Source organism: Vidua chalybeata, chromosome 1 (genome assembly GCF_026979565.1).
Source record: "Vidua chalybeata isolate OUT-0048 chromosome 1, bVidCha1 merged haplotype, whole genome shotgun sequence".
Lineage (NCBI taxonomy): Eukaryota > Metazoa > Chordata > Aves > Passeriformes > Viduidae > Vidua > Vidua chalybeata.
In genome coordinates this window covers 71468985-71492576 of record NC_071530.1, presented here as the reverse complement: position 1 = coordinate 71492576, position 23592 = coordinate 71468985, and the positions used below count along the sequence as shown (strand labels likewise).

At 42.1% G+C, this 23592-nt stretch overlaps 1 protein-coding gene across 2 annotated transcripts in view; it reads left to right on the top strand.

The window, feature by feature from the left end:
• The window catches only part of CDH20 (cadherin 20), a 119058-nt gene extending 98227 nt beyond the window's left edge, over nt 1-20831 (top strand). For both annotated transcript variants that reach the window (XM_053953056.1, XM_053953065.1), the window contains exons 7-12: nt 1366-1619; nt 5609-5745; nt 8242-8363; nt 10281-10398; nt 17557-17808; nt 19238-20831. In XM_053953056.1, coding sequence (XP_053809031.1) covers nt 1366-1619; nt 5609-5745; nt 8242-8363; nt 10281-10398; nt 17557-17808; nt 19238-19737 — 1383 coding nt within the window. In that variant the 3' untranslated portion in view covers nt 19738-20831. The remainder of the gene's footprint in view (nt 1-1365; nt 1620-5608; nt 5746-8241; nt 8364-10280; nt 10399-17556; nt 17809-19237) is intronic.
• The last annotated feature ends 2761 nt before the right edge of the window (nt 20832-23592 follow it).

Genomic DNA, 23592 nt, shown 5'->3' with positions numbered 1-23592 from the left:
TTGTCTTGCTCAGAAGCTGTGCAAGCTAAGGGAATTCACTGTGCTGGTTTTCAGCATCAGACCTGCCCAGATTATTCAAGTAAAGGGTTGTGACCATTTAACCACAGCGCAATTGCTTGTGACTTCTGACTGCAACTTGAGAAGTGTGACTGTATCCTCTGTGAGCTGTACTTCATCTGGTGGAATTTTTTTATATTTTGGACTGACCCTTCCATACTGTTATTCTGGTTTGTCAAATCCTTACTGTTATCTCTTACCAAGACTGGTAAGTAGCACATAACATAGGGATTTTTTTTCATTCAGTTCTAAGAAGGTTTTGGAGACACCTTATTTTCTTCAGGGATCTCTGAAAAGAAGATGGAAGGGAGATGAAAAATTTATTTATTGAGAGGTTCAATGTCAGCATTAGTTACTTCTATATCAATGTATACCAACTAAGTAGTTTTATCTAGATAGGAAATCAAATTCAGATAACTACTAACAGAAGAAGCTGGGCCCCATTATCCATTGTCTCAGGAAGGAAAGAAAAGGGAGAAGGAAGAGGGAAAAGGGAAAAGGAGAACATTCTCACTCCCTGCTTCAAATAATACTTGAGTATTTAATATTTCACATTTCATATGAAGTGGAAGAGTTCTCAGAGGAAGGTATCAGAGATACTTTATAATTAAACTGCTTTGAAATTAAACTGTTCTCTAGGCAGGGAGCAGATTCAAATCCTAGCACTCACTACACCTGGATGATGAACCCATGTTTAGGATACTTACTGAAAGGAGGAGGTGGAAAAAACCTCACTTCTAGGAAGATGGATTATGGATAAAAACTGGAACAAGAACTTGCTAGGGAGGCTGACTGTGTTCTCTGCTCCCACTGGAGCCATTAATCAGCTTGGCAGGGGTCTTGGAGACAAGAGTCTGATGTCCTTAGGGAAAAAAAAGAGGATGATAACTCTACCTCCTGTGTGAGCATCCTTGTTCCTGCCACTGGGCCCATTTTTGAGGAACCAACTGTCTAACCTTCTTTTCAGGTACTCCCATTACTGTCTGTTTCTTCGTGTATTTTCCTCAAAGTGGCATGAAACAGGTTGTGTGAATCACAATGCAATGGCATGGTGGCTGTTTATATTTTCATTTTGTCAAGAAGAATGAAAGACTAGGTATTTTGAAGTGATCTGCAAGTATTTCTCCTGGCCTTTTCAGCTCAACTATCAAATTAAAGAAAGAAAAAATATACAGTGCCATTTCTAATACTACTGTCATTCAAAGCTTTTTCTGCGTCTGCAAATATTTATCTTTGTTGCACTTGAAATTAAAAGTAATAATGATATGGCTCAGTGTGCATGATGGTAGATTTATTTTTTCTCCTCAGCCTTTAAGTTTTGAGAGCAAAAAAAGCTACACCTTAAAGGTAGAGGGTGCCAACCCTCACCTGGAAATGCGGTTCCTGAACCTGGGTCCCTTCCGTGACACCACCACCGTCCACATCAGTGTGGAGGACGTGGATGAGCCTCCTGTGTTCGAGCCCAGCATCTACTTTGTGGAAGTGCCCGAGGATGTGGAGATTGGAACCACCATACAGATAATTTCTGCCAAGGACCCAGACGTGACCAACAATTCCATCAGGTCTGTCCTCTCTTTGTGTGTTGCCCCATGAGCACTCCTTAGTAGATCTGGTTGGTGGGGCAGTGATGAGTGAGAGGAGCTCTATCTTTCCAGCCAGTAGTAGTCATCAGTGGATTTATCAAACCAGGCCTCACACACTGAGGGCTCTGTCAAAACAATGCAGGAGCTCCCCCCTGTTCTGTGGTGTGGAAGATATCAGCATCAAGCCTTGCAATGAGCCAGTTAGGCATGTCCTGACATTAAAACAAACCCCAGAATCTCGCCTTTGCTGGCACAAAACCTGAGAGCATTGCTGAGAACCCGCTGCTATCCTGATGGCAAGGTGATCAACTTGCTTGTCCTTTTTGCCCCTTCTCTTTCAAAGTTTGCCCTTGTCAACAAGCTCAAACATGCAACTACTTTTGGAGTAGATTGAAAATGCTAATAAATATTCAAGAACTGTTAAATTATCTAGTGTCTGGTCAAAGATGCAGAGATAGATATTCCTATAAGGCAGTAAAAAAGGTAAAAGTGTATTTAGAGCTATGGGAGCTTCATAGCTACAACTCAGCAAGGAGCCAAAGGAGCAAATTTGTGTGATCATAGCACTCTTTTCTATAGTGGCTGCCAGCCACTGCCAGCCCCATTTATCAGAGGAGGGTGTTCTTCTCCAAGGCCAGCCCACACAGAAATTTTCACTACCTGCAGTGGCAACTAGTGACTGCAAATTGATTATCCCAGCAAGTTTGCTGCTCCTCTCATCTGAGAGTTTTAGGTGTTGAGCTACTGTTTAACTACCCATGCATTGGTCCAGCTTCTGAGATACCTGTGCTCAGGAACAGTCCTGGGAAATACAGGAGGGAGTTGAAATATTGAGCATTAGGATTTTTTGAAGAAAGTAAAATCTAAATTAGCAATTCTGTGGGCTTTAGCTAGGAGATCTGAGCAGACACAAAGCCTGTTCTTCTTAATGGTATTGCACTCTGTGTTGCTGGTCTAATTATTTTTTTCATCTCTGCTACTTTAATATACCTATCTTTTCTGACTACATTATAAGGTTATCATACTTCTCATGACATTGCCTCAAATTCCTCAGTAAAACTATTATACTGTCTGCATCACAATTTCATTACCCTAAACTTTTTTCTACTTGCATCCTATTTTGCTGATTACTGTCTGGCATTATCCAAACCCTGCAATGCAAACAGCTCTCTGCTAATCTGCTTAAAATAGTATAAGAATAATTCTGAGGACTATCAGAGGGTAGAATTTATCATTGTTATTTTTAATGAGGTTTTTCTTAGTTTTTTCAGAGTTTTGCAGTGACTGCCATTGATGAACAACACTCTATAAAGCACAGAATCCATCAACAAAGATACATTAAAAAAAAAAAAAAACTTGCACAGACTCTTTTGTAACTCTGTTCTTTGACAACTTCCTTCCTCTTTTCTTCCTACCTTCCTCCTTTTCCACTGCCCTTTCTTCCTTCATTCCTTCCCTTCTTTTCCCCCATGTTGAGGTAAAGAAACAGATTTTAAAAGTAAGAATAAATACCATTTGTAAGCTATCTAAAATGCAGATAGTAAGAATTAGTTCTTGCCTCTTCAGTGGTCTCCTCCATTCATTCCAACTCAGTGCAGTATCAGTCTAGCAGTGTTTTAAGCTGAATTCACTTTGCACGGGGCAAGGCAAGCTAAGAAAGACAATAATCCCAAAACTTACTATGTTGTACAAGTGGAAATCCATCTGAAATTTGAACTGCGATTGGGCTCAAAACCTCACTTACCCAGCATCCAGTACCTGGCTCCCACACTTTGAAATTCTGATGTCTGGAAATATGACATGATTGTTTTTAAATTATTCAGGAAGATTATCTAAATAGTACAGTGGAAACAAGTGTGTAGGAGCAGGTACACTTTTCAAGAGAACTTAGCTGGAGAATCTAGAAGAAGATCCACCTGTGCCTCTTGGCACTGGTGCTTAATTCTGAACCACTAATCACAAGGCTATAGTCAATTTCAGATACTCATTGGCCTTAAAATGTCAAAGAGAAATTATTTTTATAGGCCTCATACAATAATAATTATTATACCAAAATATAGGAATGTTCATACTTATTGTCTAAATAAATCAAATGCCTGAGAAATCTCTTTATTTATGAAGAGTTAGGAAGGACTGGGAAGGAAAGGGATGCAAACCTGCCATCCCTTCCTCTTTGACTGTTCTGAAAAAGAGTGTAAAAGAATTTCCTAACAACATATTTCTGTAGTGTTTTATATCCTGGTTTAATAACTCCCTATATAAAGAAAAGGCTGTCATGCTTGTTCCAGTGAGTGCATTCATGCCGAAAGGAGAAAATTCAGAAGAATGAGCCCTGTTCAATGTCTGTTGTGAGTAATGCTTTCAATTCCCATCCACTCTGATGAAAGAACCAACAAAAAGGACAGCAAGTCTAGGCTCTGTTCTAGGCTGTGACACTTACCTAGGCCTGTGTGTGGCTTTGGCCAAAGTATCCCTTACCATGCTGACACTCAGCTGGTAAGCAGCTTGCACAAAGTGCCTTTAAGAGCAAGGCGATGGCTGTGAAATACTGAGTATTTTACCCACCCTGCAAAATCATCCCTCTGACCGAGTACTGCAGTGACCTCTGTCCATCAGTTGCCTCCTTGCCCAGGTTTTCTGGCCTGCAGGCACCACCACAATCCCCCATTCACAGGTGCAGGAAGCCGGTTCCCAGCACTGAATTGACATGACATTGGTCAGGAAGGGTCAGTTATCACGATGAATCAGCCTCACAGAGGGAGCTGTTTATCTGATTGGATGCTGTGAGAAGGCCACGCATCATCCCCCTTGTGCTGACACAGCCCCATCAGTATCATGCTTCAGGATGAATGTGGAATTTATTCCCCTCAAGAAGGAGAGAATACAGAAGAAAAGGAAGGGAATGGTTCCTCCTCATCAGCCTAGGTGCTCAGAGCTGATCTGAAGCCATTTTCATCCTGTCTGAATTTGCCTAGGGACAGGGCACAATTACTTCTCTTAGAAAAAGAAATTCTACTCCTCACTGTCAGATTTTCTCTGTAAAGCAGATGTTCCTGCACTGATCTGTGCCTTACTTTGAGGCTTCTTCCTCTAAATCTTCCTGTCTTCCAGCTCCATTCAAGTAGTACTAACTGTTATAAGCCATTAGCCACATGAACTTTTTCCGACATCTCACTCTGAACCTATGCAAGTCAAAGGAGCACATAACTAGGTTGTGGAAGAATGTGGATCTGCTCTGTACAACACTATCCCCATTGCTGGGATACTTTGGTGGCTGTAACACACAGTTTTCACAAGAGTTGCTTTTGGAACCCAGGGCACAGGGAATATTTCTCTGCCTGTCCTGAGAGGTCCTGACCCCTAAGGGAACACTGCTTTTAACCTTCATCCATGGAGAAAGCTTCCAAGACTCTGGAATGAATTGGAATCTATGAGTGTGTGAAATTATACTACTACGATAATAGTATAGTTTATCACAGGGTGAAATCTTAAGAGTTTTGGGTTTTTAGTATGGAGGTAGATAGAAGACAAGATGGAGGATTTTGGGCATTATCTGATCTCCTCCTTGTCCTTCATCTACTCCATTTTCTGCAGTGCTGGTGACAGAGTGATTGGTTAGAAAGAACCGCAATGCAGATGTTGCGTGGACAAACAAATAATTAGTTATTGGTAGAAAGGTAGGAATAAAGTACACTCTAAGAGTTAATTGGACAAAATAGCTTTAAAATCCCTTGAATCTGTGTGTCTTGTCACCTTTTGGTGCCTTCTCTTTGTATGCTAAGTCTGAGATGTAGACAGCATGCTGAACTTTTGATAAGAGAAAAATAAACAACGTGAAGACTGAAAAAACCAAAAGTCCCGTCCATCTCTCAATACTGGCACAGAACTTTTTAGGGGTCTCCCCATCAGGGGGATCCTCAGGGAGGTTCCCACAGGTTGCATAATATTTTTCGTATGTACTCTTGCAGATACTCAATTGACAGGAGCAGTGATCCGGGACGGTTCTTTTATGTCGACATAACATCAGGAGCACTGATGACTGCAAGACCTCTTGACCGGGAAGACATTTCTTGGCACAACATCACTGTGTTGGCCATGGAGCTGAGTAAGGAGAATGCAGACTGTACATAGATTAAAGAGATACAGTAGACAAAGCAGGCTGAGAGACCTGAATTCAAAGTTCACATATTGTTATGCACTGAGTGGGAAGGTGCATTAAGTGAATTGCTCCTCTGACATCAACCAGCGAATACTGCATTTTATTTATTTTTTATGCTCATTTTCACAGGGTGGTGGGAGGCATAGAGGATGGCAATTAAATGCAGAGTCCATCTTTTTCAATTCATTAGCATTGCAGGGATTTATTTAAAACTCTTCCTGATGTGTTTCTGGCAGAGTCCTCTCACTTCAGAAAGACTAGGCAGCTAAAGAAAATACTGCAAAGGCTGCACAGCTGCTAGAGCTCCCAGCCCTGCCTGGGAGGATTGAGTGGTGCAGGGGTGGGTAGGCAGCAGTGATCCTACACAGCTAGGTCACTAGTTGAAATCTGCTCTGGTTCAGCAGCAAGTAAATGACATCGCCATCTGCTTGCTACATAAATAATTTGGGCCAGAGTGCTTTGGGATCTTCGAGTATGCTGAACTCATTATGCTTTTGGGTTTTACAATGAGCTAAAACTTAGCTCAGGATTCATCTGTGCCGGGTATTTTTCAAGGCTGTGAGAACAAGGAGATGCTCATTTCATCATGTCAGTATGAAAAATTTAGCTGAGTTTGAAATGCTCACAGATGTGAGCTTCATAAAGGAGCTTCAGATATATAAGCAAATAAAAGGTGCACCTAGTCTTCACCTGAAATTCCTTCGGTTCACATAGCTTTTGCTTGGGATCTCAGTTCACCTGTGAGGGGCAGCAGCTTTTCTGCAGCTTGGTGCCAATAGCTGAGTCATTCCTTGTGTCTCAGAAAGCTTCCTGCACATCTAGGCTGTGCCAGAGATATGGGGCATTTTGATAGGAACAAAGTTTCAACAAGCTTGTCCAAATTGCAATCAGTCAGCTTGAAAGCAGGGGGAATGTTTCACAAGAGTTGGAGTGACTCTGCGACATATTTGCAGGCTGTTCCAGCACAGAATGCCTTTCTGTGCCCTTTTAAGTCGTGAGAGGGGTTGAGACAATGGGATTTCACCTCCATCTATTTTGACACTACTTTTATTTTCAGCCACCAATGGCCATTGCAATTCCATGAGTCTGTAAAAGCTGCCTCTGTAGCAGCATTTGAGAGTGAAAACAATAGGAAGGCATGTCTTCCTTTAGTTCCCTTTCCATCAATCCTCTGTCAGTTTTGCTCTGTACATGTGCAGCACAATATTTTAATGTAGTGAATAGTTTCAAAAATATTGTAGCTGTGCACTCTTAAATAAGGCCCATAGTGCTAAAAGTCAGATGAATTATTTCTAAGAGTGTGAATGCAGATATTCATCTGCCACAACAACAGGTGTGTTAGCAAGATGTATGTATGCATATGTGGGAAGCTGAAGGATTACATTACAAATTAGGGAGAAACAATATAGTTTGAGTATTATCTCAATGACACAATGTGACACACGTTGTGGACTACAGTACGCTGAACATTTAGAAAAATTCCAGAGTTTATGTAAACTCTCTATTGTTTATATGAATATATCATTTCTTGCTATAAAGGGAGATGTATATCGAGATAAATGTACAAAGTGCTACTCTAAAACGAAGATGAGAATACTAATATTAAAGAAATTTTCTTTATTTTTGCACCTCTTCTGATCCCTTAATATTTTTTTTCTTTCTGATTACAGTTTCATTTTATCATTAAATAAGGAGGGAGAAAGATGATTTGGGACAGACAAGCACAAAATTATTCTGTAGCCACTTAGTTTGGAATTTGTGAAGATATGTGAAAAGATGTACAGATTTACTGACAAAGAAAGCTAATGCACCAGTGGGACAGAAACATCACAAATTATGTCATGCAGAATGTAAAATTTTCATTGCAATTTTAAGCTTCACTGAAAGCTTTTCTGTATAATTTCATGTGTTATTACATTTTAAACCCCTTTGTACAAAGTATCAAAGACTTGACACTATTTTTGAGTTCAAGGAACATAAATTCTGAGCAAAAGCATCTCTGAACTGGAGATAGAAACTGCCATTTTTAACAAGTTCTAAATAACAAGTCTATCCTTAAAACAGTACCTTCCTAATTCATGCCACCAGCAGGGAGGCTCAACAAACAGTATTGCCCAGTTGAAGGGCAATAAAAAAAAATACAGGGCATTGTCTAAAACTTTTGCTGTAGAAATAGTTCATTGGACTGAACCGGGTTGAAGTCTTTTACAGAATTGTTTGTAAAATATGTGATTAGATGGGAAGCCAGGCTAGACAGAGAGCAGCATTTGCAGCTTCACTCTGAGTCATACAATACCCAGGTCACCACCGTTCCCAATGGGAAGATGTGATTTAACACAAGCTAGTAGTGTAAAACCTGATTTACCTCTTGAGCAGAGTGAGGAGCAGCCTCTTTCCCTTCCCACATACTGCCTTTCCTTACATTAAACCTTCTTCTTCCAGATAACCCCTCACAGGTGGGCAGCGTCTCTGTGACAGTGAAAGTCCTGGATGTGAACGATAATGCACCAGAGTTTGCAAGATTTTATGAAGCTTTTGTTTGTGAAAATGCCAAAGCAGGCCAGGTGAGAAATGCTTGTACCAGCAGGGGTTGGGAAGGGTATGCTGTCCTACGTGGAGTCAGCATGCCAGGAAGGGTGAGTGTTGGGAAGGGGGCTCAGCTACTCACACGTTTCATCTGAACTCTTAGCAGCAGCTGTCTGTACTTCATTCCAAAGGCAAGCATATCCCACTGGAAGGAGCATCACATATAGTACCTCTTTTGTTTCTCCCACATTTCTTTTATTCTCCCAAAGTAGATTCTAGGCTCACTGCACAATGCATTTCATAGCTGAAATAATGCCTTCCCTTAGGCATGTGCCAGCAGGCAAACAGCCAGTGTGTCCTGTAGCAGAATCAAAGAGAGGAGAGGTGTTATGAGAAGTACCACAGAATCAGCTCAGGCCACGTGTGACAGACAAGGCTTACTACTAAATGTTTTAAGAGCCTTAAGCACACCTGGACTTATGGGAGCTGGACATAACGTACTACATCAGGTTCAAAGGGGTGCTAAGCAGAATATGTTCTGCTGTGAACTGAAGATAACAGAGAGTCAAAAGCAACACAAGACTTCCCATTGCACACACTCTAAAGGAGCACCTTCAAGCAAGCGGTGAAGACTCTGCTCCTCTCCCTTCCAAAACCTCATCAAAGCCCTTGAACAAGGTTGCCAGTGCCAGAGACAGATGTGAGCTCTCCCTCACTGGACCTGCTGCAAACTGTGCTTATGATCATTCATGGGGAGCCTCTTCTTGCTCCATCACCAGAGTCCACGGTGGGGACTGGTGCCTCCTCATGCAAAGCTGACTAGCTTAAATAGCATTTAAACACATAGACACGCCTCTCATGATCTGTGAGGGAAAACTTATGCAAGTAATATCACTGTGTGTTTGCTAAAGCTTCTCACAGATGTGTTAAACACTATGAAATAACTGCTCGCTGCTGGGGTAACTGTCCTTACAACTATCATATATAGGATATTTTCATCTCACCAGTTTACAGAGCTTCTTAATAATACAGGCAATAGAAATCATTGCCTAGACAATTTTTCCTGGTTTTGAAGGGTGAGTGCCCTAGTTAATAAGCTGTTTAATAAGTTCAATATTATTATGAATGCTAATCTGCTCTACTTCCTTCAGCAGAGAATGACAAATTCTATTGCCACATTTTAAAAAGTTCTGAAATCAGTTTTAAGGTGGTGAAAGAGCCTTTATGGGTCTGACATTTGCCTTTGAATCCCAAAATAACTTTCAAGTTAAAAAAAAAATCCAGGTGAAGATTTACTCCTTGTCCAAAAAGATGCCAGAATGTTTATTCAGACAGTGCTTATTATGCTTCAAGCTGTTAGACCTCCTTTACAAAGCCTCTATAAGTGAAGTAACAAAACTCTTTCTGGATTTAGCATTGTCTTAGTTTCTTTAGTTTGGTGTTATTTATTGCATATGCATTCTGCATGGTTGGCTTTTCTCTCATTTCCACTGACATCTTGGGAAGAATTGTATTGATTTAAAACTAAAGGAGTGGCAAAGTAATCAACCTGAAGTCCTTTTCTACCTGCATAATGAAGCTGAAATTAAGTATGAGCTTTCTTACAAGCTCTCTAATGCACAATGAATCTTCTGAAAAACCTGGGCCCCCAAAAGACAAAAAGAAATGTGCAACAGAAGATAGGGATGCATGACAGAAAAGCATCTGTTATTTGAGGTAAACTGAATATTTCCTCCTTTGTTTAAAAGTGATGTGCATGACTACAGCAAAATACATGACCCCTGCAAGCTTTTGAGTCTCTTCTTGAGAGAAGATTGTACCTCTGGAAGGCAATTTTATTTAAATGCTCCAGTTGCTTATATGCATAGATATAAAATACATGTTATCTGTTTGTTTGTTTATATTATAAATATTTTTCTTCTCACCTGTTTCTACATTTCTCTTGTGTTTTGTAGCTGATTCAGACAGTGAGTGCCATCGACAGGGACGACCCACAGGAGGGTCAGCACTTCTACTACAGCCTGGCTCCAGAGGCAGCCAACAACCCCAACTTTACTCTAAGGGACAATCAAGGTAATCAGAATGGACACAGACAGTTAGCTACTCTAATTTCTAATGCCTGAGTTGGACTTGAGAAGCTGTGACTTACAGTGGGTGATAAGACTGCCATTTCAAATAATACCAAGTGACACCTGCTCCTTAAAGGCAATAATAAAATGACATATTACTTAATACACTTGAAGGTTATATGATATTTTCTTCTCTACAAATATTCTCTAGCAATAGGCCCCTTTTTCTTTTTTGAGGAAATGTGCTAGTGTTTTGTGCAAATTCAGGTCTTTTGGTCAGGCTGCAGGCATCTCGGATTATCGGAGTGGAAATTGCATTTGCTCAAAAGGAGATGCTTAAAGGTAGGATAGTAACTGGAGCTAGAAGACAAATCTGAAGGGAATTACATTGCTCTTTTTTTTTGTACTCTTCATGTTTTCTCTCAAGCACAGAAAAAAGGAAGGTTTTTGTACTGTTCCAGCCTTTTCCCTCAAGCACTTTTTTCTTTCTCCCAGCACATCCTCATTTCCCTAGAGAAAGAGGGAAGTAGGGAAGACTCGCAGAGCCTTAGAGGGGTAACTTGGTGTACAGCTAAAGGTCTCTGTAAGATGACCTAAGTAGAAACTGAAACACCAGTGGGAAGACTCATGGCAAATCACTGGCATTTGAACACTCTAACCAGTGAAATTTGATTTTTTTTTTGGGAAAGCTTTGGTGTTTTTGGAGCCTGCAGGAAAGTCCTGCCATAGCAGGCCTCTGCATGACTGCTGTTGATAGATGATCTCCATGGGCAGACAAGGTCTAAAATCAGGTCCACACCAGCCTTCATTAGGAAAGTGGGATGATCTTGAGTGACCTGGTGTAGAGCTTGGAAAGTCAGTATTGAGGGGCTGGGTTTCAGTACAAGTTTAGTGTAGAGTACCATGAATCAGCAAGCAATTCCAGAATAAATGGGGAGAAAGACTGGCCACCTGCAGCATCTATGGCCAGCCTCCAAGCCCAGCCTTGCTCCCACACATGCCTGCTTGTCACACTTACTTCCATAAGCCCCTATCTGGGCCTCTCCAGGCATATGAAAGGGCAACAGAAAGGCTTATAAAGAATCCCATGCATTCACTAACCAAACATGTCTTAAAACATGGTACTTGCAGTGTCTGGAGTCCTCCTCCACAGCATGCTAACGCTCTTTAATCCCAAAAGCATTTTTCTCTATAATGTCCCTGAAGGCTTCCCACACAATTTCCTGCATTTTTATCCCCTTCTTTCTCTCCTTTTTTATTTGTGAGTATATATTGCCAAAATAAATGAACAACTATTGCTAAAGCATTTGGCAAAGCAAGCTCATTTCATCCTCAAGGCATTGTTCAAAAAAAGGAACTCGCAAAACTCCCAGCATCAGATGCACTTTTCTGTCTCCGGCCATACTTGCAGTAATTTATAGTGACAGCAGTGACTGAATGGCTTTGCCTCCCATTCTCTATAAAATACCAGTTTTCCATATACATTTATTTATATATATATATATATATATATATATATATATATATATATATATCACAAGAAGCTTAGGGTACTATTAGTTACTAATTTGAAATAAAAATATTAAGTATCAAACCACTGACTGTTTGAATGATCCACATAATAAACCATAGCATAAGAAGAATATTAAGTTATTAGAGAGCACCCAAAGGAGGGCCATGAGGATGGTGAAGGTATGGGGAAGCTGTATGGGGTGCAGCTGGGGTTACTTGGTCTGTTCAGCCTGGAGGAGACTGAGGGGAGACCTCATTGTAATTTCCTTGTGAGGGGAAGCAGAGGGGCAGGTACTGATTTCTTCTCTCTGGTGACCAGTGACAGGACTCAACAAAACAGCATGAAACTGAGTCAGGGGAGGTTTAGGTTGGATATGAGGAAGACGTTTTTCACCCTGTATGAGCACAGTTTTTCAGGCTGTATGAGCACTGAAAACACTCCCCAGGGAAGTGGTCAAAGCACCAAACCTGTCTCAGCTGAAGAAGCACTTGGGCAAAGCTCTCAGGCCCACAGTGTGACTCTTGGGGTATCCTGTGCAGGGCCAGGAGTTGGACTCAATTATCCTGATGGGTCCCCTACAACACAGCATATTCTATGATTCTATGATTAAGGGTTTATTTACTGCCTCAGCAATTTGGAGAGCAGTAGTCATCTCAGTAAAAGTAATTTATGCTTATATTTTCATCTAGGGGCCAGTAAGAACTATATAAATCATGTAACTTGGGCACAGAGGGGGTAGCTATAATGTTTGTCACAGGGTGGCTAGACAAGAAACAGAACACACTTTACTAGTCACAGCCTGTGCCCATAAACACAAGACAGGAATGCTTCCCAGGCTGTGGAAAGGCACTGTTAAGATTAGCAATTGTGCTGATTACTTGGTTGTCCAATATAGCAGTAAGAGAAACTGCAAGACGTGTAGCCTTCTTGGCAACAATTAAAACCTTGATTTATACTGAGCAACAGATAGATCACAGTTTGCATTCTGATGAGCTGTTTTACATTTTTTTTTTTTTTTGGCCCTTGTAATTTTAGTCTCTGAGAACTTCTTCAGTCTATTCATTCTTTGCATATCATCAGCAGACAGAGAAATCCTATTGTTCTCCTTTATAGATGGGGATCTGGGGCAAGGGGAAATTAAGCTACTTACATGCTGGGTTCCCTTTGAGTTCAGTAAAATCAGTGAGAAATAGACATGTTAAGTAGCTGCAACAATCTGGGCACAAATGGCTTCTCAAGGCCTTATAGGATAAATGTGATGAAGCAGGGAATTGAGCTGGAGTCTCCCATCTCTTCGGTGTCTGCTGTAGGGCATTGGCAAGCCATCCTCCTTCCAACTTCTTCCAGGTGAGATTAAGCTGGGAATAAGTTAGAAAGAGAGGCTTGCTGTAAGAATGAACAACAAAATAAGATTACTGCATTTCCAGATTAAACTCTGAGCTGATCTTCTGTTGAACCTTAATGACTGCCCTCTATCTTTGTGAACCAGAACTGTTGAAGAGAGAAGCCTTTTTTAATAAGTGCAGGATCAGGATCAGTCATAGTCATACCCCCACCAGGCCTGGTGTCCTGGCAGTCCTTTACATTACAATTAAATTTGTCCTAAGGAAATTTTAGCTATTTCTGCCTTCCCTAAAAATGTGGTCTACTTCACATATGTAAGCAGTGAGCTGAAAATCCTCAAGGAAGGGTGTGACTCTTTCCCCAGCCCAGTCATGTCTAGATTGCCTGCTTCCTTGAGTTCTTTCTCCCACTCCTGGTGGAGTATTTCTTTATATTATTCCTAGCCCTTCATAATTACTACAATCAGTTTTTAAAGTTTAACTATTGTCAGGCTAATCATCCCCAGTTCTTCTGCAGGTGCATGTAGAAAGAAACCAAGCCTTTCTCTTGAGAAGAGCAATGGTTAGCTCTGATCTCAAGGTTGGGACCTACACAGTGGTTAATTCCCCTGACCTCTCCAGAGAGGTACATCACTTCCAGTGAGGCAGAAAACTGCAGGAAGATGGTGCTCCATGGCTTGTTCTCACGACCACATGAAGACACCAGCCTGCACACCTATGGGAAGTTCAGTTTTCACACAAATATGGAACCAGCTGTGCTGCAATCTTCATCATCTCTGCTCAGTGCTGGAGCTAAGCGCTGCCACCCAGCCCTCTATGAGGCAAAGGTGCCGTACTGGATGCTGAGAGGAAAAATATTGTGCATTCTTATCAGGCCTGCTTTATTTTTTTTAATATAATGGGGCTTTCATGTCCTCATAAGCCCTCTTCTCTTGATGGCTGGGGCTTAGCAGATATCAAATTTGGAATAAAATTGTCTATTCCAGTTTCTGCCACGCTGCATCACATTCCACTATGTCCTTCGCACTGCACTAGCACGTCAAGTCACATTGGCTTTTGATGAGTCACACAATGAGCTTTGGCACCAATGTATTTCAGTTGCAAATTAACAGGTACAACAATTCTTTAGGGATGATTTGGATGCCTGCCTAATACAAAGCAAAATTAAACAAGAAGCTCAAAATGTAATGCTGGGAGTTAAAAAGATAATTTAATTACAAAGAACATTTAAGACCCAGATGATATGGTCAGGGCATCACAGCAGAATGTATATATACATATATATCTTTCAATATTAGATTATAAAAGCTTGGTTTTGGCCTGAAAAAAGCATTCGTTTAAAATCCTTGATATCTTTCACTAGCTGATTTTGCACAGCTTCTGTCAGGTTCACTGCCTGTGACTTCTTTTATAGGCGAGTATGACCAGCTCAGAATAATTAATCTTTTTTCACTTCAAAAAGAGCAATTTTATATGAAATGAAGGTTTGCTGTCACTTGAATAGAAGTTGTGACTTTTATTGTAAGTCAGTTTAAAGAAAGTGAATCTTTCACCCAGGAAAGGGAAATACAACCAAATTACAGTTAGAGTGACTCAAGTATTTTCATTGACACGGCATAAACGCAGGCACTTTGCCACTTTCTGCCTTTGGGCTGCTTTCTCTCATGCCAGAACTGGCCCGGTGATGAAAAGATATGATATTAATAGCTGTGGAGCACATATAGAGGGCACATAAACAGCCCAAGGGAGAGAAAGCACTTGTGTGTGCCCCAGGAGAGGGAAGGGAAAGGTTTGAGCAGGCAAGGGCTCCTGTCCACAGCACTCCCTTTGCCCAGGAGCAGTGGGAGGCATAGGGTACTTCTCTCTGATGAGTTTTGGGACACATTCCTGAATCATGGAGTCATTCAAGTTGGAAAAGACCTCCAAAATCATTGAGTCCAACTGTTAATCTAATGCTGCCAAGTCCCCCACTAACCCATGGCCCTAAGTGCCCCATCTACACATCTTTTGAATGTCTCAGGGATGGTGACTCAAACACTTCCCTGGACAACCTTTTCCAATGTTTGACCATCCATTTAGTGAAGAAATTTTTCCTAATATCCAATCCTCCCCTGGTACAACTTGAGGCTGTTTCCTCTTGTCCTATCCTTTGTTCCTAGGAAGAGACCTACCTATGTCTGTCCATACCCACCACACATACTCAGAGTTGCATTGCATATCAAAGGTGAAATCAGTAAACACTGACACATAATCAGTTTTAAGCAACTTTGGGATTTCATTTTGCACCTTATAGTTTTTCCTCAAAGCTCCAGCTCTTGCGACAACATGATTTAACAAGACACTACAATTTCACTATATATTTGCATGCAGACATGCAGCACACTTCAGAATTTTATGTTTTTGGAGTAAAAGCTTGAAATGTCATTGACATGCAAGGGAAAAGACCCTGAGATTCCTTTTAAAAACATGTCACAAATTTAAATTGATCTCACAAACTGTGGAACCTGACATCTCAATACTTAGGTGTGCCTGTACTCTCTGATGCCATAAGATTTGAAGCACAGAGTTTGTAACTTGGACCATAGTTTAAGTTTAGGAGACAAGTCTGGTTAGTCTAGCTTGAGTTTGCCTATATTCCATAGTTGGCTGTATATGAAGCTCCTTATTTCCCTTCAAAAATCCATCAAATCATTTTTTGGTGTCCAGACTACAGTAGATCATATAGCTGAATTTTTCTGCATATAACCTGAGTCTTTACAATGAAAAAAAATCACCCAAGATTTAAATCTTCACAGTAAATGGACAGAGGAATAATAAGGAAATTGAACACTTCTATGTTAATATTTTAGGTTTTTTCAGAGTCTATTTGTGATCAGAAGGTTGCTTGCCATTTCCAGGCAGCAGTTCCATTGTGCCAATCCACCTGGGAACAGCTGCTCCGCATCCTGAATTTTCAAGCATAGCAAATGTACATTGGTAACAACCTGGAGATGCAGATGGCCAGACTGTGTGACCTCTTTTGAACCAAGGGAACAGGAAACAAAACTAAGTAGTAAAAGAGACGGCATGAAGACCAATGCCATCAGAATCAGAACTTTTAGGTCTGCCAAAGAGAAGAAGTACCTGTGTTCCCCAGTAATCTTTCCTGGCCCAAGCCTTGCAGACATGTTTGTAAGAAAGGACAATTTTCATGCAAGTTCCTTTAGTCTCTTTGGTGAGCCAGATCACATTGGAGACATTCAGTCCTGCACTTTCTAAAAGTCTCTGAGGCTATAGGCTAAAAGTCAGCACTGACAAAATCAACTTGTCTCCAAGAAGTTTTGCTTTGGCATCCTGAGCTGAGAATTGAGAACTTCCTAAATCTACTATCTACTCTTTTTTCCACTTGTTTTTAATTAGGAAACTTGGTGCACATTCTGAGGAATTTGAGGGAGGAGATAGACAGGAATTCAAATGCCACTGGTAAATGTTGACATTTAAAAAAGCATGTTGAATATGAAGGAAAAAACCCCAAAGGTAGGAATTTCCCTTGAAATCGCCAACAGCAACTGTTTGTTAGGTCACTCTTTTACTATTTTTGTCAGCAGCATCATTCTGATTCCTTTTGATTTAAGTTCTTATAAAAACAGGCAGTCACACTAAATGAAGCAGAATGGTCAAATCAAAGCAGAATAATTCTAACGATGACACGAAGCATTCTGGCTTTTTTCTATGGCAGAAAGAAATTGCATGTACTTCACAGAAAAAATGTTTAGTTGCAAATTTTCAACTCACTGTTGCTTTGGGATAGCAAGCTGGGTTTTTTCCTTTGTCCCCTTGTTGCCTCAAGCAGATGACCATGCCATATATCAAAAACCACAGAGTACCATAACATGTCCACAAAGGTTATATGCCAGCATCTCCAAAATGGTGGCAGCATCTGAGATTTGGAAAAGCTGCTGAGCATAAGCAAACAGGGACAACAAGTTCTCTTCAACTGCTCATTTCAATCTTGCCCTCTGAAAGCTCTCAGCTAAATCTGAACACTGTGAGTTTGCTCTGGGCATCTTATATCAGAAGGGGTAAAGGCAACTCCTGAGGTGTGTATGCCTCTCAGGTTTGGATCTATGGCCTGAGAAGATACTGGAACAGGGGAAGCAGAGGCAAAATGATTAGTGATGAACTGATAAAAAAAAAAAAAAAAAAAAGAAGAAGAGAGAAGAAAAAATGGATGTGGGTCTAGGGCTGATTCTTTTAAAATTCTTTCTCTGCTGAATGTATTTGCTCTGCATATAAACTGTTCTCTCTGTTTTTTTCGTGCCCCTAGACAATACAGCGTGGATTTTGACAAGGCGCTCTGGCTTCAGACAAAACGAGCAGAACACCTTTTACCTGCCCATCCTGATCAGCGACAACGGGCGCCCGGTGCTGAGCAGCACGGGCACGCTGACCGTGCACGTGTGCAGCTGCGATGAGGAGGGCATGGTGATGTCCTGCAACGCCGAGGCCTACGTCCTCCCTGTCAGCCTAAGCCGAGGGGCACTCATTGCCATCCTCACCTGCATCTTTGTCCTGCTAGGTAAAGCCTTCACTTCTTGGGAGGGACAGACTTTTAGGTTCTGGACAGGGGGCTGCTGATCCACCAAAGGTGTAGGAGCCAAACACACACACACACACATTGTGTGTACATGTATACGTAGATGCACACGTGTAGATGCCTAAAGGGCCAAATCAAGGACCCCATGGTGTAGTCAGGTACGTATGGCCTCAGGATCTGAAGTGCAGGAATGGGGGAAAACTATGACCTGCAAGTATTTCTGCCAGATGCCCAATGTCCTAGGGTGTCTGATATGGCCATGCTTTCCTGCAAGGGTATGGCAGTGGGAAGTATTGAAAGCTGTGGCTTAGGGCAGGTTAGTTTCTCATCCTGCTCCACCGGAAACAGTAGTGGTAAGCCCAATTCCATTTCTTGTCTTTTGGAGAGAGATATCCCCACCTCTGTCCTTCTTTCTTGAAACTCTGCATTTAAATGGTGCCTGTGCTGCAGTAAAGGGGCTGAGAGAGTCTTGCATGAGTTCTGTCTCCACAATTAAATTTCATGCTTTCCTTGCCCAGACATCCTATGTCCCCTGTTAACTGTTGGCATCAAAAGAACTTCAGTTCCCTTGTTCACTCTCTCAAATCATGCAATACTAGTTCAAAACACACTTTCCCTGAAATTTCAGGGGACCCAGTTTGAGGAACAATGTACTAAGATACAGGAAAAATTCTTTAAAAGTGCCTCAATTCTGGCTCTTCAAAGGAGCCTAGATACCTCAGCTCAAATTTTCAGTATTCAAATGTTTGCTGAGTTCTAACTCTGGAAATAGTCACCAAGTGATGGCACATTTTCAGTAGCAAAGGGCTCTGGTGCCTGTACAACCACTTCTCCCCATGCTAATAAGCACAGCGAGGGTGAGGAGCACCAGCACTAGAGCACTGCAGGAGGCTTGCAGATAAACAAAAAATTCCTTACAGCAGACTAAGGGGCTAGCTCTGCATTTTGCTGTGTAGGCAGACATATCACCATGGTGCCTTAGGACCATCCATCTCTGTCATATGCAGTGGCCAGCCAGAGAGGCATCCCCAAAGCAGGTTGCAAAAGCCACCCACAGAACAGAAAACAAAATATCTCTATGGTACTATGCTGCTGCAGATAAACTGTTACTGACCTCTGAGCTGGCTAGCTTAAAAGTGGCAAGCACCACTGGATATCCATGTCCTAAGTGTCACCAGGAGTTGAGAATTCAGGTGAGAGAGAGAGGACAGATTAGCAGGACCTCAAGCTACCAGTTTTAACTGGGGAGTGAGAGAGATTTCTATACCCCTCAGCTTGCAAACACCACAGCTCTTTAAATCCAAGGGGCTCGTTGGGCTCACCCAGGGGAATGTAGGGCAGAGGAAAATCTGAAGCCCTGGCAAGATCTGTGTCCTTGCTGACAGCCCCGTGTCTTGCTTGGCTCCCGCAGTGTTGGTGCTCCTCATCCTCTCCATGCGGCGCCAGCGGAAGCAGCCGTACATCATCGACGAGGAGGAGAACATCCACGAGAACATCGTCAGGTATGATGACGAGGGTGGCGGGGAGGAGGACACGGAGGCCTTCGACATCGCCGCCATGTGGAACCCGCGGGAGGCCCAGCTGGTGGTGAAGAACCGGCAGGACATGCTCCCTGAAATAGAGAGCCTCTCCCGATATGTGCCTCAGGCATGCGTCATGGACAACAACGTCCACAACTACGTGCTCGCCAAGCTGTACGAAGCTGACATGGACCTGTGGGCGCCTCCCTTCGACTCCCTCCAGACCTACATGTTTGAAGGGAACGGCTCGGTGGCGGAGTCACTCAGCTCCTTACAGTCCGTGACGACAGACTCAGACCAGAGCTATGACTACCTGACGGACTGGGGGCCGCGCTTCAAGAAGCTGGCCGAGATGTACGGGGCCACAGACAGCACTGGGGCTCTGTGGTAACAGAAGAGGAATGGCAGAGGGCTTTCCATGTGAAACGGTGTCCAGTTTGATCCATTCTCATCAGATGCTTCCATGGACATGGGTGAGGCCTCATAAAAAAATAGCAATACAGTGCTTGGATGAGAATGGGAAGAAGGGTGTGAATGAAAGTCTCTCTGGATCAGCTTTACTCAGTTAAATTAAATCATGTTTAAAACTATAAGAAACAGAAGGAAGGAAGTTTTTTCCTGGTTCTTACAGCAAAATTGGAGAGCTCCACAGCATTGCTCTCTCTCTCTCTCTTCCTTTCTCTCCCCTTTGTACACGGCAGCTTACTGAGCTCTATACATCAGGGTTCAAAGATCTGTATACTCCAACTGTAATCTCCAACTCACTGAGAAATCGTCACCACAGAAGAATTTCTTCCCACTGGTCATTTTTTTCCCCATTAAAGCAGAAAAGAATTGCTTGCTAACAAGAGAAAAAAATCCACAAAGCAGAAAATTGAAACTGGAATCTCAGAGGGCTCCTTGTAAACTTAACTCCTCCCTCTGTTGCTAACAGAGCTCTTTTTTAATCTTTTAGAAACAAGGCTGAGGTTGGGGGTTTTTTTCCCATGTGACTGAGAGGGCTGGGGAAGAGGCTTTGAATTTCTGCTCTAGTTTAGTGGCTGATCTGTGAGTCACTGGCATTAACACTAATCCATCTCCTATCAAGTTTGTGTAAATTTATACTTTACTCTTTAAAACTATGACTCTGCTAAACTGCTCAGAACAAAACCAGAAAATCTGCCTCTTTTGCACTGTAGATGTCTCTTCCATGTGCCAAATGTGAAGATTAGATTCTACCAATGAAAGCCAAATAAATTTTAAAATAAGAAAAAGCTATATTTGGTAACTACATGGGTTAGATGGGCTTTCCTAATCTGTGTGAGGTCAATCCAAGGGATGTTTACATACTGTAGATAACCTACTTGAACAAATGCAGTATTATAGACGAATAAATGGATGTAAGAAAATTACATGTATAAGTTTTGTATATTTGTTAATTTTGGTAATAAATATGATGTACTGCATACAGTACAGTACCTTAGCACCTCTTTTAATAAAAGTTAAACAGAAGGGAAAGTCTGATGGCAATTTATTGACTACTTTGCACACAGCAGTTAATGTTTATCTGCAGCTTCACATGCCTTGAGCATCAAGAAAAAATGGTTCATCAGCATCGTGCCAAGGAGACAAGGCTTCAGTTTGCAGAATCAAGCAGATTGTCTGCTTCTTTTATCATTGTTCACTTGGACATTGCCCTTAGCAGTGAATCAGCCCAAGTACAGCCCACCAGACTAGTTACTTTTCTAATCGAATCATGCTGAAGTCAAAAGGAAGTCTTGCCTGATTTTTTTGAAACATTAAGGCTGAGGCATTGATAGGCTTGGAAACCAGTTACACAGCCCTGACAGAGTCTCATGCCTTCAGAGCCATGACAGACTAAGATGAAATATCTATTCTAACTCTGCAGTCAGTTTTGCGCCTGGGTGGTCTCTTGTTTGCATGTGTAAATGAGAAGAGCTAGGGAAATTACACTAACACAAGTTTCATGGAAAGTGCAGAAAGGCCTCTGAAAGCAGAACAGCCTGCAGTGGAATTTGTAGGTTTATTTCTAGCTAAGGACTCTCTACACCTCCAGCTGCCCAAAAAATAGATGTGCACACATAAGCACCCAGTTACCACACTTTTACTATGGGCATGCCTTACTCAGTTCCTGTTGCAGATGTACACAAATCATTGCAGTCTCTCCTTTGCCTGATCTTAGGTTGTACCAATTTAAGGCAGGAGCCATAGACTCATACAAAGTTATACATCCCTGGAGAGCCATGCACCCACCAAGGAAAAAAGGTTTTAGTGACTTCTTGCTTGCTAATCTGATGTGATGAAAATCTGGGTCTTCACGAACATAATATGCCAAGGGTTCTGCTTATCACCTGAACATGCTTTACACCATAGCAGAAAGAGCACTGATAATTACTTGATAGTGATTCTTTTACTCATAATGTAGCACTCACCCTCATATGTTATATTGATTTTAAAACATTAAACTAGAACTGCGGCCATCATGATCAAGGAAGTCGTCTATAGGACACAAAGCTGCCATTGAAAGTCTGAGAGCTTCCTTGCCTCCTGCCACCACAGATAGCACAGAAAATAGGCAGGAGGACATCTATTCCACCACTTCCCTGTCTGATCTAAACATCAGTTTTACATATTTTAAGCAGATGCCTGTTTCTTATTATATCTGTTAAAGCTCTGTAACCTTTCTAGACAGTCTTCCACAGCATCAGTACACTCATTACTGAAAGCCTTCCAGGGGAAGTATAAGGTGTGTACCCCTCGTAGCCATACAAGCCTTCAATGCACATAGATGATCTTGTCCCTCCACAGAGCTATGATTTGGTATTTTCAGATGATTACCGTCTCTCCCAGTAGTCACAGTCTACAGTAACAAAAAAGCCTCTAGATTGTTCTTCATATCCTGATTCCATGATGGTTTAAATGTCCTATCATAGGCAGAGTGGGAGGATGGGGCATAAAAGTACAGTCCAGCATCCTACTGCCTTCAACCTCCTGACTTACTCAGAGTTATCACAGAATGAGCTGCCTCACGGTCTGTTTTGACTCCACAGAAGCCCCCAGACGTGGTCTCTGCAAGACAGACTGTGCAGCAGCCAGGAGCAGCTTCCCAGGCTGTGTATCCCCCATTGTGGAAAGACCAGCAGCCCTTTTGCTAGGGACTTGCACTCATGCAACAGGGTAATTCATAACCCACCTTCCTAAGCTGCATGTCAGCCTTGCATGAGGCTCTCTGATTGCCCTCAGGTTTGCCTCAACTTGTGATCACAGTCAATAGCTGCACAGCTTGATGTTGTGACACTCACCAGCTGGTGTTTAGTAGGCACTTGGCAGCCTGGCGCTTTTTTTTTTCTGTTTTATGGAACAGGTGACAGTGTTTCTGCAGTCTGTAAAATCTCTGTGCCAGCAACCAACACTTGCATCTATCACACTGCCACAAACAAAACAGAAGAACCCTCTGGTTTTGCTGATGAGATATGAAAAGGATCCATTTTCAGACACATCAGGGCTCAGCAGGCCCAGAGTAGAAGAGAAGACTCCAAACCCAAAGGAAATGCATGGTGCCACAGACTGTCAGTGAAACAAGCACACTGGTCACACAGGTCCTCAGCCTGTTCAAGGGCAGGCCTGGCCGTGTGCATGAACATTTACAGCACTACATAAAACCTGCTCATGGTTTACAGCCAGGGAGTTCAGCTGTTTTGCATGAACACCATGTTTTGCATGGCACCCACTCTATCCACTGCCCTCCTGTAAGGGCAGAAATGTCAGAGGGCCAGGACAAGGTCCTACGTGCCCTCACCAGTGTCCCTAGTCCCCTTGTACTCAAAGGCTGGTCTGAGTGCACAGAGCTTTTACCACTATTCATTTTGGTTTGTTCCTCGGATGATGTTTTTTCCATGGCTGCCAGTTCTCAGAGAAAAAAAAAAAAATACTTACTATCCAGCAAAAATCCCCTAGTCTCAGCTGTGGCTGCAAATCTGTGGTTCAGAGGAAAAAATAATAGAGCATGCAAGTCATTTTACTAATTTCAGCCACTTAAAAATTGAGCATATGGGCTAAGCAATCCATCTCAACTGTCTCTCTCTAACAAACAGAGTTAGACAAAGAGTGATTCATTCCCCATCCTGGCCATCTGTATGATGCTATGGCCCCCTGGGGCTGTAGGACTCTCAGTTCATGGCTGGGCCTCTAGGGATTCATCCCTGCTGCTCAGCCTGGCCCTAGGCATGACATTCCCAAGCCCTCT